This window comes from Ips typographus, linkage group LG3 (assembly GCF_016097725.1).
Source record: "Ips typographus isolate SLU linkage group LG3, UJ_Ityp_2.0, whole genome shotgun sequence".
NCBI lineage: Eukaryota > Metazoa > Arthropoda > Insecta > Coleoptera > Curculionidae > Ips > Ips typographus.
This window is the reverse complement of record NC_138424.1, coordinates 17,617,755-17,633,885: the sequence shown is the minus strand read 5'-3', so window position 1 is coordinate 17,633,885 and position 16,131 is coordinate 17,617,755. Positions and strand designations below refer to the sequence as shown.

At 35.2% G+C, this 16,131-nt stretch overlaps 1 protein-coding gene and 1 long non-coding RNA gene across 2 annotated transcripts in view; one reads left to right on the top strand and one right to left on the bottom strand.

Annotated features, from left to right (window-relative positions):
• The window catches only part of Flo2 (flotillin-2), a 262,398-nt gene that overhangs the window by 22,114 nt on the left and 224,153 nt on the right, over positions 1-16,131 (bottom strand). The window contains 2 exon segments of the mRNA XM_081975941.1: positions 13,963-14,001; positions 14,004-14,258. Coding sequence (XP_081832067.1) covers positions 13,963-14,001; positions 14,004-14,258 — 294 coding nt within the window.
• Positions 13,352-14,378, top strand: LOC145726716 (uncharacterized). Its single transcript, XR_014177645.1, has 2 exons — positions 13,352-13,801; positions 13,856-14,378. It is a non-coding gene; the product is annotated as an uncharacterized LOC145726716 (long non-coding RNA).

Here is a 16,131-nt window from a genome sequence, read left to right as displayed (position 1 = left end):
TTAATTTGAGTGGTTCAACCTCTTTGAACTCCCAAAAATAACCGAGTTACAGGGTGCTCAAATTTTAAATCATAATTTCAACTGATTTGAAAATTTGTTGGATCAAACCAGTTTTTGGTAAATAACTCAGAAACGGTGAAAGTTACGAAAAGTTTGCAAGAGACCGAACATGATCCTAATCAACTCCTTAACCCAACACTGTAAGTTTGCAAGACCGTTTTTGCTTGTAGTATACAGGGTGTGTATGAAAATTATGGTAACTGACTGTTTTTGGACACCCTGTATGCAATTCTTTAGATAGAATTTTTTGCTCAACACCACTGGTAAAAGGAGCTCAAGACGGTTAATTTGAGTGGTTCAACCTCCTTGAACTCCCAAAAATAACTGAGTTACAGGGTATTCAAATTTTAAATCATAATTTCAACTGATTTGAAAATTTGTTACATCAAACCAGTTTTTGCTAAATAACTCAGAAACGGTGAAAGTTACGAAAAATTTGCAAGAGATCAAACATGATCCTAATCAACTCCTTAACCCAACACCGTAAGTTTGCAGGACTGTTTTTGCTTCCAGTATACGGGGTGTGCATGAAAATTATGGTGACTGACTGTTTTTGGTCACCCTGTACGCAATTTTTCAGACAGGATTTTTTGCTCAATACCACTGGAAAAAGGAGCTCAAGACGGTTAATTTGAGTGGTTCAACCTCATTGAACTCCCAAAAATAACTGAGTTACAGGGTGTTCAAATTTTAAACCACAATTTCAACTGATTTGAAAATCTGTTGCATCAAACCAGTTTTTGGTAAATAACTCAGAAACGGTGAAAGTTACGAAAAATTTGCAAGTGACCGAACATGATCCTAATCAACTCCTTAACCCAACACTGTAAGTTTGCAAGACCGTTTTTGCTTGTAGTATACAGGGTGTGTATGAAAATTATGATACTGACTGTTTTTGGCCACCCTGTATGCAATTCTTTAGATAGAATTTTTTGCTCAACACCACTGGAAAAAGGAGCTCAAGACGGTTCTTTTAAGTGATTGAACCACTTTGAACTCCCAAAAATAACCGAGTTACAGGGTGCTCAAATTTTAAACCATAATTTCAACTGATTTGAAAATTTGTTGCATCAAACCAGTTTTCGCTAAATAACTCAGAAACGGTGAAAGTTACGAAAAATTTGCAAGAGATCAAACATGATCCTAATCAACTCCTTAACCCAACACCGTAAGTTTGCAGGACTGTTTTTGCTTCCAGTATACGGGGTGTGCATGAAAATTATGGTGACTGACTGTTTTTGGTCACCCTGTACGCAATTTTTCAGACAGGATTTTTTGCTCAATACCACTGGAAAAAGGAGCTCAAGACGGTTAATTTGAGTGGTTCAACCTCATTGAACTCCCAAAAATAACTGAGTTACAGGGTGTTCAAATTTTAAACCACAATTTCAACTGATTTGAAAATCTGTTGCATCAAACCAGTTTTTGCTAAATAATGCAGAAACGGTGAAAGTTACGAACAATTTACAAAAGACCAAAAATGTTCCTAATCAACTCCTTAACACAACACTGTAAATTTGCAGGACTGTTTTTGTTTCCAGTATACGGAGTGTGCATGAAAAGTATGGTGACTGACTGTTTTTGGTCACCCTGTACGCAATTTTTCAGATAGGATTTTTTGCTCAACACCACTGGAAAAAGGAGCTCAAGACGGTTCTTTTAAGTGATTGAACCACTTTGAACTCCCAAAAATAACCGAGTTACAGGGTGCTCAAATGTTTTCAAAAATTTGTCGCATCAAACGAGTTTTTGCTAAATAACAACACATTACAAGGTGACCCAAAAAAAACTTTGAAAACAAAATCATATTTTTCTCATAAATCTTGGCTTGTTCAGTGATTTTAATTGAAAATAATGATATTTTTATTTTTGACTACACCTCAGTCACACCGTGTTTACTGGGAACCGTGGCAACTTTCAACAAGATCATTTAGGTCCTCAGAAAGAGGAAGAAAATACCTTTTAATCCTCAAAAAAATTATTAAAATCGAGTGAATCAATTTGAAGAAACAGCCACTCAAAAATGACCAAAAATTTTGCTGTCCCATTCTTTTTGACGAGCAGTTTACAATATAACCTCAAAATAACCCTCAAAACTGAAAACACTTAAAACAATGTAAACCAGTAAACCTAAAAACCTACAAATAAAAGTTTTATTCCGGATTTCTGGAGTGGTTATTAAAAAGGAAAGTCAAATATTACTATAGTTTAACAAACAGACAACTTTTGACTTTTCTAAGTGACTTATTGTATTTTAAGCCAAGAAAATGCAACTGCAAGAAATATAGATAATCTTGCAAGGAAAGTGCAACGCAAAAGTTCCTAGATAATCTGTCTTGCAGACAACTCAAGAACTAGCCAAGCAAATCAAGATTTCCTGTTTTGTGAAACGCTAATAGTGAGCTTGAAAATAACATTGACTTTAAGAAATAAAAACAACAAAAAAATAATAAAATATTAAAATAATATTGACTTTACTGTAACAGCTGGTTTTTATGATAAAATTCAAAGTCAAAGACTCACAATTTTCATTAAGTAATTCAGTAGCAATAGTTATTAAGTAATTTGATTAAGAAAAGTATCAAAAAGCTATTAAAAACAGTTTGATTGATGTCTTTGTTGGGCAAAACTCGAGAAATTACTTAATAAAAATTGTGAGTTTTATCAGAAAACAAAACCAGTAGAAAAATAATGGGACTGGAATTCATCTGAAAAATACGTCAATCCCTTCTTATACAATAATCAGTATTTCCCAATAGTGATAATATGCCACTCAATGCCAATTGATTTTTAAAAAGCCTTATCTGTACAGCTGATAAAAAGAAATAAAATCATCTTAAAATATTTCCTGATTAAGTAAATAAATTGTATTTTAAGTTATTGCTGAAAATCAGTAGCGTACTCTAGGAAATTAGATAAATTACTATTTAGGCACAAATGGCTTGCAATGTTTGTTTATTTTCAACCATATCTGTAATAAGTAATGTAAGATTCTGATAAATGGTTGAAAATAAAATAGTATACAAACCACGGTCGAAAGTTTAATTTCTGTCTCGAGATAAAGTTCTACCTAATATCTCTACAGAAATCAAACACTTTCCACCTGAGTATGTAATATAGTATTACGTCCAGGTTTTCATGGGTAAAAGAATGATTTTACACATTATATATAGGATACTCTTTCGATTCAGCCTTTAATTATTTTGTTATACATGTCTTATTTTAAATAATTTTAAAAATTTTGTTAAATCTACCTACAAGTTAAAATTGACCGTAGGATCACCCAGCTAGGGAACTAAAGACTCCTCACTCGATTGTCTATCTAAATAGCGTTGTCGTTTGTCGGAAATTGACTGTATGGGTGACTTTACGGCTAATTTGCGGCAAATTTAAAATTTACCACACGAAATCGAGTTATATGGGTTCGTTTTTGACCAATTTGGGAACGAGAAAACTATTCGAGCCGTTCGTTTTTTGTTACCTCTTAGACAGGCCGAGAAACTTGGGTTTAACATAAATTGCGTAAGATTTACTACAAAATGGATGTTACCATTGAATTCCTCGTCCACGATTTAGGATAAACTCGATAGTTTACTTAAAAGTTGACATTTGCCGCAAATTTTGGTCGTCCTCCTGCGGCCAATTAGTTGCAAATTCGAAATTTGTTCTACAAAATCGAGTGACGGTTCGTTTTTGACCAATTTAGAGACGGGAAATCCATTCCAGCCGTTGGTTTTTACTTATATCTTACCCAGGTTGAGAAACTTGCATTTAACCCAACTTGAAACCACTCTCGTGCGATCTTCTAGCTAAAAGTTGAAATTTGCCGCAAACTGGCCATATAATGATGTAAAGTGACCTTTACGGCAAATTTGAAATTTGTAATAGAAAATTGAACAAAGACTGGTTTTCGACTAACTTGGGGATGGGGAATCCAATTCTGTTGTCACTTTCTAAATATTTCCTATTCCGAATGAGAAAGCTAGGTTTAACAAGACTTTGGTAGGAGTTACTCAAAAATGAATGTCACCATTGGTTTCCTCGACTCATCTGGCTATCTTTGCCGTTTACCTCATATTTTTTTAGTGATAGGTAAATTATTGGTAAATTGTAAATACTACGCTTCTGGCAGTTCAAACTTTGACACCGCTTTTCTCCCTGACTGTTCCAAATTTTTTTGTGTTTTTCAGGAGATGGGATAGGAAATTTAGTGAGGATTCCAAAAATGTGCTTAAAACAGTCATTTTCTCATCCCAAGTAGGTTTTACAGGCAATTTTGTCCTGGACAGTTTACATTTTGACACCATAATTCTCCCTGATTTTACCTGATGAGTGGTATCCAAAAATGTGCTTTAAACATGATTCAGTCACTGACTGTTCCAAATTTTGTGGTGTTTTTCAGGACATTGGATAGGAAATTTAATGAGGATTCCAAAAATGTGCTTAAAACAGTAATTTTCTCAGCCCAAGTAGGTTTTACAGGCGATTTTGTCCTTGATAGTTTACATTTTGATACCATAATTCTCCCTGATTTTACCTGATGAGTGGTATCCAAAATTTACTTAAAACATGATTAAGTCACTGACTGTTCCAAGTTTTGTTGTGTTTTTCAGGACATTGGATAGGAAATTTAATGAGGATTCCAAAAATGTGCTTAAAACAGTCATTTTCTCACCCCAAGTAGGTTTTACAGGCGATTTTGTCCTGGACAGTTTACATTTTGACACCATAATTCTCCCTGATTTTACCTGATGAGTGGTATCCAAAAATGTGCTTTAAACATGATTCAGTCACTGACTGTTCCAAATTTTGTGGTGTTTTTCAGGACATTGGATAGGAAATTTAATGAGGATTCCAAAAATGTGCTTAAAACAGTAATTTTCTCACCCCAAGTAGGTTTTACAGGCGATTTTGTCCTTGATAGTTTACATTTTGATACCATAATTCTCCCTGATTTTACCTGATGAGTGGTATCCAAAAATTTACTTAAAACATGATTAAGTCACTGACTGTTCCAAGTTTTGTTGTGTTTTTCAGGACATTGGATAGGAAATTTAATGAGGATTCCAAAAATGTGCTTAAAACAGTCATTTTCTCACCCCAAGTAGGTTTTACAGGCGATTTTGTCCTTGACAGTTTTCATTTTGACACCATAATTCTCCCTGATTTTACCTGATGAGTGGTGTCCAAAAATGTACTTAAAACATGATTCAGTCACTGACTGTTCCAAATTTTGTTGTGTTTTTCAGGACATTGGATAGGAAATTTAATGAGGATTCCAAAAATGTGCTTAAAGTAGTAATTTTCTCACCCCAAGTAGGTTTTACAGGCGATTTTGTCCTTGACAGTTTTCATTTTGACACCATAATTCTCCCTGATTTTACCTGATGAGTGGTGTCCAAAAATGTGCTTAAAACATGATTAAGTCACTGACTGTTCCAAGTTTTGTTGTGTTTTTCAGGACATTGGATAGGAAATTTAATGAGGATTCCAAAAATGTGCTTAAAACAGTCATTTTCTCACCCCAAGTAGGTTTTACAGGCGATTTTGTCCTGGACAGTTTACATTTTGACACCATAATTCTCCCTGATTTTACCTGATGAGTGGTGTCCAAAAATGTGCTTTAAACATGATTCAGTCACTGACTGTTCCAAATTTTGTGGTGTTTTTCAGGACATTGGATAGGAAATTTAATGAGGATTCCAAAAATGTGCTTAAAACAGTAATTTTCTCACCCCAAGTAGGTTTTACAGGCGATTTTGTCCTTGATAGTTTACATTTTGACACCCTAATTCTCTCTGGTTTTACCTGATGAGTGGTATCCAAAAATGTGCTTAAAACATGATTCATTTACTGACTGTTCCAAATTTTGTTGTGTTTTTCAGGACATTGGATAGGAAATTTAATGAGGATTCCAAAAATGTGCTTAAAACAGTAATTTTCTCACCCCATGTAGGTTTTACAGGCGATTTGGTCCTGGACAGTTTACATTTTGACACCATAATTCTCCCTGATTTTACCTGATGAGTGGTGTCCAAAAACGTGCTTAAAACATGATTCAGTCACTGACTGTTCCAAATTTTGTTGTGTTTTTCAGGACATCGAATAGGAAATTGAATGAGGATTCCAAAAATGTGCTTAAAGTAGTAATTTTCTCACCCCAAGTAGGTTTTACAGGCGATTTTGTCCTTGACAGTTTTCATTTTGACACCATAATTCTCCCTGATTTTACCTGATGAGTGGTGTCCAAAAATGTGCTTAAAACATGATTAAGTCACTGACTGTTCCAAGTTTTGTTGTGTTTTTCAGGACATTGGATAGGAAATTTAATGAGGATTCCAAAAATGTGCTTAAAACAGTCATTTTCTCACCCCAAGTAGGTTTTACAGGCGATTTTGTCCTGGACAGTTTACATTTTGACACCATAATTCTCCCTGATTTTACCTGATGAGTGGTATCCAAAAATGTGCTTTAAACATGATTCAGTCACTGACTGTTCCAAATTTTGTTGTGTTTTTCAGGACATTGGATAGGAAATTTAATGATGATTCCAAAAATGTGCTTAAAATAGTAATTTTCTCACCCCAAGTAGGTTTTACAGGCGATTTTGTCCTGGACAGTTTTCATTTTGACACCATAATTCTCCCTGATTTTACATGATGAGTGGTGTCCAAAATGTGCTTAAAACATGATTCAGTCACTGACTGTTCCAAATTTTGTTGTGTTTTTCAGGACATCGAATAGGAAATTTAATGAGGATTCCAAAAATGTGCTTAAAGTAGTAATTTTCTCACCCCAAGTAGGTTTTACAGGCGATTTTGTCCTTGACAGTTTTCATTTTGACACCATAATTCTCCCTGATTTTACCTGATGAGTGGTGTCCAAAAATGTACTTAAAACATGATTCAGTCACTGACTGTTCCAAATTTTGTTGTGTTTTTCAGGACATTGGATAGGAAATTTAATGAGGATTCCAAAAATGTGCTTAAAGTAGTAATTTTCTCACCCCAAGTAGGTTTTACAGGCGATTTTGTCCTTGACAGTTTTCATTTTGACACCATAATTCTCCCTGATTTTACCTGATGAGTGGTGTCCAAAAATGTGCTTAAAACATGATTAAGTCACTGACTGTTCCAAGTTTTGTTGTGTTTTTCAGGACATTGGATAGGAAATTTAATGAGGATTCCAAAAATGTGCTTAAAACAGTCATTTTCTCACCCCAAGTAGGTTTTACAGGCGATTTTGTCCTGGACAGTTTACATTTTGACACCATAATTCTCCCTGATTTTACCTGATGAGTGGTGTCCAAAAATGTGCTTTAAACATGATTCAGTCACTGACTGTTCCAAATTTTGTGGTGTTTTTCAGGACATTGGATAGGAAATTTAATGAGGATTCCAAAAATGTGCTTAAAACAGTATATTTTCTCGCCCCAAGTAGGTTTTACAGGCGATTTTGTCCTTGATAGTTTACATTTTGACACCCTAATTCTCTCTGGTTTTACCTGATGAGTGGTATCCAAAAATGTGCTTAAAACATGATTCATTTACTGACTGTTCCAAATTTTGTTGTGTTTTTCAGGACATTGGATAGGAAATTTAATGAGGATTCCAAAATGTGCTTAAAACAGTAATTTTCTCACCCCATGTAGGTTTTACAGGCGATTTGGTCCTGGACAGTTTACATTTTGACACCATAATTCTCCCTGATTTTACCTGATGAGTGGTGTCCAAAAACGTGCTTAAAACATGATTCAGTCACTGACTGTTCCAAATTTTGTTGTGTTTTTCAGGACATTGGATAGGAAATTTAATGATGATTCCAAAAATGTGCTTAAAATAGTAATTTTCTCACCCCAAGTAGGTTTTACAGGCGATTTTGTCCTGGACAGTTTTCATTTTGACACCATGATTCTCCCTGATTTTACATGATGAGTGGTGTCCAAAAATGTGCTTAAAACATGATTCAGTCACTGACTGTTCCAAATTTTGTTGTGTTTTTCAGGACATCGAATAGGAAATTGAATGAGGATTCCAAAAATGTGCTTAAAGTAGTAATTTTCTCACCCCAAGTAGGTTTTACAGGCGATTTTGTCCTTGACAGTTTTCATTTTGACACCATAATTCTCCCTGATTTTACCTGATGAGTGGTGTCCAAAAATGTGCTTAAAACATGATTAAGTCACTGACTGTTCCAAGTTTTGTTGTGTTTTTCAGGACATTGGATAGGAAATTTAATGAGGATTCCAAAAATGTGCTTAAAACAGTCATTTTCTCACCCCAAGTAGGTTTTACAGGCGATTTTGTCCTGGACAGTTTACATTTTGACACCATAATTCTCCCTGATTTTACCTGATGAGTGGTATCCAAAAATGTGCTTTAAACATGATTCAGTCACTGACTGTTCCAAATTTTGTGGTGTTTTTCAGGACATTGGATAGGAAATTTAATGAGGATTCCAAAAATGTGCTTAAAACAGTAATTTTCTCACCCCAAGTAGGTTTTACAGGCGATTTTGTCCTTGATAGTTTACATTTTGACACCCTAATTCTCTCTGGTTTTACCTGATGAGTGGTATCCAAAAATGTGCTTAAAACATGATTCATTTACTGACTGTTCCAAATTTTGTTGTGTTTTTCAGGACATTGGATAGGAAATTTAATGAGGATTCCAAAAATGTGCTTAAAACAGTAATTTTCTCACCCCATGTAGGTTTTACAGGCGATTTGGTCCTGGACAGTTTACATTTTGACACCATAATTCTCCCTGATTTTACCTGATGAGTGGTATCCAAAAATGTGCTTAAAACATGATTCAGTCAATGACTGTTTCAAATTTTGTTGTGTTTTTCAGGACATCGAATAGGAAATTGAATGAGGATTCCAAAAATGTGCTTAAAGTAGTAATTTTCTCACCCCAAGTAGGTTTTACAGGCGATTTTGTCCTTGACAGTTTTCATTTTGACACCATAATTCTCCCTGATTTTACCTGATGAGTGGTGTCCAAAAATGTGCTTAAAACATGATTAAGTCACTGACTGTTCCAAGTTTTGTTGTGTTTTTCAGGACATTGGATAGGAAATTTAATGAGGATTCCAAAAATGTGCTTAAAACAGTCATTTTCTCACCCCAAGTAGGTTTTACAGGCGATTTTGTCCTGGACAGTTTACATTTTGACACCATAATTCTCCCTGATTTTACCTGATGAGTGGTATCCAAAAATGTGCTTTAAACATGATTCAGTCACTGACTGTTCCAAATTTTGTGGTGTTTTTCAGGACATTGGATAGGAAATTTAATGAGGATTCCAAAAATGTGCTTAAAACAGTAATTTTCTCACCCCAAGTAGGTTTTACAGGCGATTTTGTCCTTGATAGTTTACATTTTGACACCCTAATTCTCTCTGGTTTTACCTGATGAGTGGTATCCAAAAATGTGCTTAAAACATGATTCATTTACTGACTGTTCCAAATTTTGTTGTGTTTTTCAGGACATTGGATAGGAAATTTAATGAGGATTCCAAAAATGTGCTTAAAACAGTAATTTTCTCACCCCATGTAGGTTTTACAGGCGATTTGGTCCTGGACAGTTTACATTTTGACACCATAATTCTCCCTGATTTTACCTGATGAGTGGTATCCAAAAATGTGCTTAAAACATGATTCAGTCAATGACTGTTTCAAATTTTGTTGTGTTTTTCAGGACATTGGATAGGAAATTTAATGAGGATTCCAAAAATGTGCTTAAAATAGTAATTTTCTCACCCCAAGTAGGTTTCACAGTCGGTTTTGTCCCTGACTGTCTTTTCACCCAAAATTTTAGATCACAATTTCAATGATTTGCAAATTGATTGCACCAAACCAGTTTTTCCTAAATAACTGAAAAACGGTGAAAGTTACGAAAAATTTGCAAGAGACCAAAAATGTTCCCATCAACTTCTTAACTCAGCACCGTAAGTTTGCAGGACCGATTTTGCTTCCAGTATACAGGGTGTTTATGAAAAGTATGATGATTGACTGTTTTTGGTCACCCTGTAGGCAATTGTTGAGATAGGATTTTTTGCTCAACACCTTTGGAAAAGGAGCTCAAGACGGTTAATTTGAGTGGTTCAACCTCTTTGAACTCCCAAAAATAACCGAGTTACAGGGTGCTCAAATTTTAAATCATAATTTCAACTGATTTGAAAATTTGTTGCATCAAACCAGTTTTTGGTAAATAACACAGAAACGGTGAAAGTTACGACAAATTTTCAAGAGACCGAACATGATCCTAATCAACTCCTTAACCCAACACTGTAAGTTTGCAAGACCGTTTTTGCTTGTAGTATACAGGGTGTGTATGAAAATTATGATACTGACTGTTTTTGGCCACCCTGTATGCAATTCTTTAGATATAATTTTTTGCTCAACACCACTGGAAAAAGGAGCTCAAGACGGTTCTTTTAAGTGATTGAACCACTTTGAACTCCCAAAAATAACCGAGTTACAGGGTGCTCAAATTTTAAACCATAATTTCAACTGATTTGAAAATTTATTGCATCAAACCAGTTTTTGCTAAATAACTCAGAAACGGTGAAAGTTACGAAAAACTTGCAAGAGATCAAACATGATCCTAATCAACTCCTTAACCCAACACCGTAAGTTTGCAGGACTGTTTTTGCTTCCAGTATACGGGGTGTGCATGAAAAGCATGGTAACTGACTGTTTTTGGTCACCCTGTACGCAATTTTTCAGATAGGATTTTTTTGCTCAACACCACTGGAAAAAGGAGCTCAAGACGGTTAATTTGAGTGGTTCAACCTCTTTGAACTCCCAAAAATAACCGAGTTACAGGGTGCTCAAATTTTAAATCATAATTTCAACTGATTTGAAAATTTGTTGCATCAAACCAGTTTTTGGTAAATAACTCAGAAACGGTGAAAGTTACGACAAATTTTCAAGAGACCGAACATGATCCTAATCAACTCCTTAACCCAACACTGTAAGTTTGCAAGACCGTTTTTGCTTGTAGTATACAGGGTGTGTATGAAAATTATGATACTGACTGTTTTTGGCCACCCTGTATGCAATTCTTTAGATAGAATTTTTTGCTCAACACCACTGGAAAAAGGAGCTCAAGACGGTTCTTTTAAGTGATTGAACCACTTTGAACTCCCAAAAATAACCGAGTTACAGGGTGCTCAAATTTTAAACCATAATTTCAACTGATTTGAAAATTTATTGCATCAAACCAGTTTTTGCTAAATAACTCAGAAACGGTGAAAGTTACGAAAAACTTGCAAGAGATCAAACATGATCCTAATCAACTCCTTAACCCAACACCGTAAGTTTGCAGGACCGTTTTTGCTTCCAGTATACGGGGTGTGCATGAAAAGCATGGTAACTGACTGTTTTTGGTCACCCTGTACGCAATTTTTCAGATAGGATTTTTTGCTCAACACCACTGGAAAAAGGAGCTCAAGACGGTTAATTTGAGTGGTTCAACCTCTTTGAACTCCCAAAAATAACCGAGTTACAGGGTGCTCAAATTTTAAATCATAATTTCAACTGATTTGAAAATTTGTTGCATCAAACCAGTTTTTGGTAAATAACTCAGAAACGGTGAAAGTTACGACAAATTTTCAAGAGACCGAACATGATCCTAATCAACTCCTTAACCCAACACTGTAAGTTTGCAAGACCGTTTTTGCTTGTAGTATACAGGGTGTGTATGAAAATTATGATACTGACTGTTTTTGGCCACCCTGTATGCAATTCTTTAGATAGAATTTTTTGCTCAACACCACTGGAAAAAGGAGCTCAAGACGGTTCTTTTAAGTGATTGAACCACTTTGAACTCCCAAAAATAACCGAGTTACAGGGTGCTCAAATTTTAAATCATAATTTGAACTGATTTGAAAATTTGTTGCAGCAAACTAGTTTTTGCTAAATAACTCAGAAACGGTGAAAGTTACGAAAAATTTGCAAGAGACCGAACATGATCCTAATCAACTCCTTAACCCAACACTGTAAGTTTGCAGGACTGTTTTTGCTTCCAGTATACGGGGTGTGCATGAAAAGTATGGTGACTGACTGTTTTTGGTCACCCTGTACGTAATTTTGCAGATAGGATTTTTTGCTCAACACCTCTGGAAAAAGGAGCTCAAGACGGTTCTTTTAAGTGATTGAACCACTTTGAACTCCCAAAAATAATCGAGTTACAGGGTGCTCAAATTTTAAACCACAATTTCAACTGATTTGAAAATTTGTTGCATCAAACCAGTTTTTGCTAAATAATGCAGAAACGGTGAAAGTTACGAAAAATGTACAGAAGACCAAAAATCTTCCTAATCAACTTCTTAACTCAACATCGTAAGTTTGCAGGATCGTTTTTGCTTCCAGTATACTGGGTGTGCAAGGAAAGTGTAGTGGTTCACTATTTTTGTCACCCTGTACGCAATTTTTCAGATAGGATTTTTTGCTCAACACCACTGGAAAAAGGAGCTCAAGACGGTTAATTTGAGTGGTTCAACCTCCTTGAACTCCTAAAAATAACTGAGTTACAGGGTATTCAAATTTTAAACCAAAATTTCAACTGATTTGAAAATTTGTTGTATCAAACCAGTTTTTGCTAAATAATGCAGAACCGGTGAAAGTTACGAACAATTTACAAAAGACCAAAAATGTTCCTAATCAACTCCTTAACACAACACTGTAAGTTTGCAGGACTGTTTTTGCTTCCAGTATACAGAGTGTTTATGAAAAGTATGATGATTGACTGTTTTTGGTCACCCTGTAGGCAATTTTTCAGATAAAATTTTTTGCTCAACACCACTGGAAAGAGGAGCTCAAGACGGTTAAGTTGAGTGGTTCAACCACCCTGAACTCACAAAAATAACCGAGTTATATGGTGCTTAATTTCCAGTTTTCGTCAATAATCAAGTTTCAAGCATTGAAATTTATTTAAAAATTATGAAAATTGACTTGACTAGCAAAAATCCAACTATCAAATTAGTTTTTTCATGAATTTGACCATAATTTTCAGTTTGTAAGCCAATTATCAAAAATATGGTGCAAATTTCAAGTTTACAATTGTCAACGTCAATTTGTATCATTTTTATGTCAATTTCCAGAGCAGTTATCAATATTGACTTGACTGGCAAAATTCCAATATTTCAATCAGTTTTTCATGATTTTATCATCATTTATAACTTTTTATGTAAATTTTCATGAATTTGATCGATATCTAATTTTTTGGTCAATTTTCATTAATTTGATGTAAATTCACGTCGATTTTCATGCGTTTGGCGTCAATTTCAAATTTCAAATTGGAACCATTCTCTTCAAAATTTATAACTACTGTTACTCTAGTGCTTTCTGGGACTTAAAATTTCCCACCCTGTATACCAATAATAAAATGGCGTTGGAGTTTCCTAAATTAAACGCAATAATTTTAATACGATCCGCCACTGATAAACAAAAAACTACACGTTACAATCAATTTAGCGATGATAAACCTGAAGTGTTCCCACACGCGTAACTTCTCCTTAGATAGAACCTTGAACGTCATTAGAGCAATTTGTTGTAAGGTTTCCTGAATAGTTCATTCATTCACAAAGTTGAGCATGTAAACAGCATGGAAATCCAAGCTTATCACTTACGAAACGAAAAGCGCTGGTAAAATTCTCAGTTTCGCTAAAATGCACGTAGTGTGGCTGCCGTGTTTTAGTTTCGGTCTCCTACTTGGATTAACCGCCTTATCCAGGTAAGTTTTGTTTACCCAAATTTGCCGGTTAAGGAAAACAGTGATACGTTACAGAAGTAGGGCAAAAATCGAAGAAAAACAGGCCGAAAAAAGTGACAGAGAAATTAAGAAAATTTTAGGAAAAATTCATCCAGTTGAAAACTAAACGTCAAAAGACTTACCCAGAATCGCCCTCAAATGTCCCTCTAAAGTTTGTAAATAGTAGCTTTGATCTCTTTCACGGTTTTGCCCAAAAACTGCTCGCTGGCCGTATGCAACAATCCGTCCGCTTTCATGATCTTGCATTGAGCCACTCCGGTGACGCTGAGAGGCACTCCTTGAGAGGTTTCCACGCTTTCGCATTGAGGATTGAGAGTCATTACCTCCAAGGAGAGTCGTTGCACGTCGGTGACCAACCACCAAGCCCAGGACCATCCCCCCACTGTGGTCACCCTCTTGGTGGAACCGCAACATCCACCTGAAATTTAATGGAATTTGGTTATTCAAGTTTTGTGTGTAAATGAACTAAAATATCGTATATCATCTTTCTTCATTTCAGAACTATACTTGAATCAGAAATAAATTAAGTTTATGTCGACATCAAGATTTTTGTTTAAAATGCAGAAAATGCCACTTCCCCACATTGAATACCTAAACGCAATAATTGTGTATCTTGTCACAAAATCAAAATTAAACAAAAATCACTAAAATCAAATTTGCTGTATGAATGTGTGAAAGTAAAGGCGTCACATCCGTTTTGGCACTTTCATCGCGCATGTCAGTTACAGAGTGTACTTCCAACCTCATTTCAATTTTGAAATTTCCATATTTGTATGTCCTAACACACCAAAAGGTATCTTGAGCCGCATTCGATAGAGTTTGACGTCACGATTACGTATCTTAACAGAACAATACTGTTAACTGTCATATTTGTTCTGCACGCTCCATGAAACGTCAAAAAAATGTAGAACCTTCCTTGACAGAAAAACAACAATGAACGTCTGTTTGCCTTTAATGCTTTTATCGTCTGTGGGCGATTAATGTTCTTCTTTCCTTTTCAACGAAAAAATCTGGTGGCGTCAAATCAGGGGATTGAGACGGCCGCTCAATATCTCCATTTTGTTATATCAACTTGGCAGGAAAAACGTTTCTAAGATGAGCGACCGTTTCACGAGCTGAATGACATGTAGCGCCATCTAAAACCAGAAGTTTTGTAAACCAAGTTCTCCCAACTGTGGTTGCAAAAATTCACGTATCACTGTTCGATATCGTTGTCCATTAACAGTAACTGCATTGCCCTTGGCTTCTTCAAAAAAGAAAGGTCCAATGATTGAATTTCAGAGCCTATTGCGCACCAAACAACAATCTTTCGATGGTACGTGTTTGTTGTTTTTGACAATGTTGCCAGGTCTACCGTTAAAACGGTACATCTACCGTTTTTGCGGTTCATTTACCGTTCTACTGTTTTTTTGTATATTATCTACCGTTTTTAATTACATTGTCATTATGATGGTTGTGAAACTTTTTATATACTTTTACGACAATTGTCACGTGACCGTCTAGCTAAATAGTATTCTAAAATCACGTGACAACTATCACTAACGACAAAACTGTCAAACTATGCTCAAAAGTTGCAAAAATCAGGGATTAGAAACGTTTTCCTGTAATATTTGATATAAAACGTGTTTTTGAGATTCCTGACAGTTATTTTGACAATTGTCACGTGACCGTCTAGCTAAATACTGTTCTACAATCACGTGACAGCTGTCACTAACGTCAAAACTGTCAAACTATATTCTAAAGTTGCAAAAAACGGGGTTTAGAATCTTTTTTCTTGTAGTATTTGATATAAAACGTGTTTTTGAGATGTATAACAGTTATTTTGAGAATTGTCACGTGACCGTCTAGCTAAATAGTGTTTTACAATCACGTGACAACAGTCACTAACGTTAAAACTGTTAAACTATGATCTAAAGTTGCAAAAATGAGGGTTTAGAAACGTCTTCTTGTAGTATTTGATATAAAACGTGTTTTTGTGATTTATGACAGTTATTTTGACAATTATCACGTGACCGTCTAGCTAAATAGTATTCTACAATCACGTGATAACTGTCACTAACGTTAAAACTGCCAAACTGTGTTCAAAAGTTGCAAAAATCAGGGTTTAGAAACGTTTTCTTGTAGTATTTAATATTAAACGTGTTTTTCAGATTTATGACAGTTATTTTGACAATTGTCACGTGACCGTCTAGCTAAATAGTGTTCTAAAATCACGTGACAACTGTCACTAAGGACAAAACTGTCAAACTATGCTCTAAAGTTGCAAAAATCAAGGTTTAGAAACGTTGTCT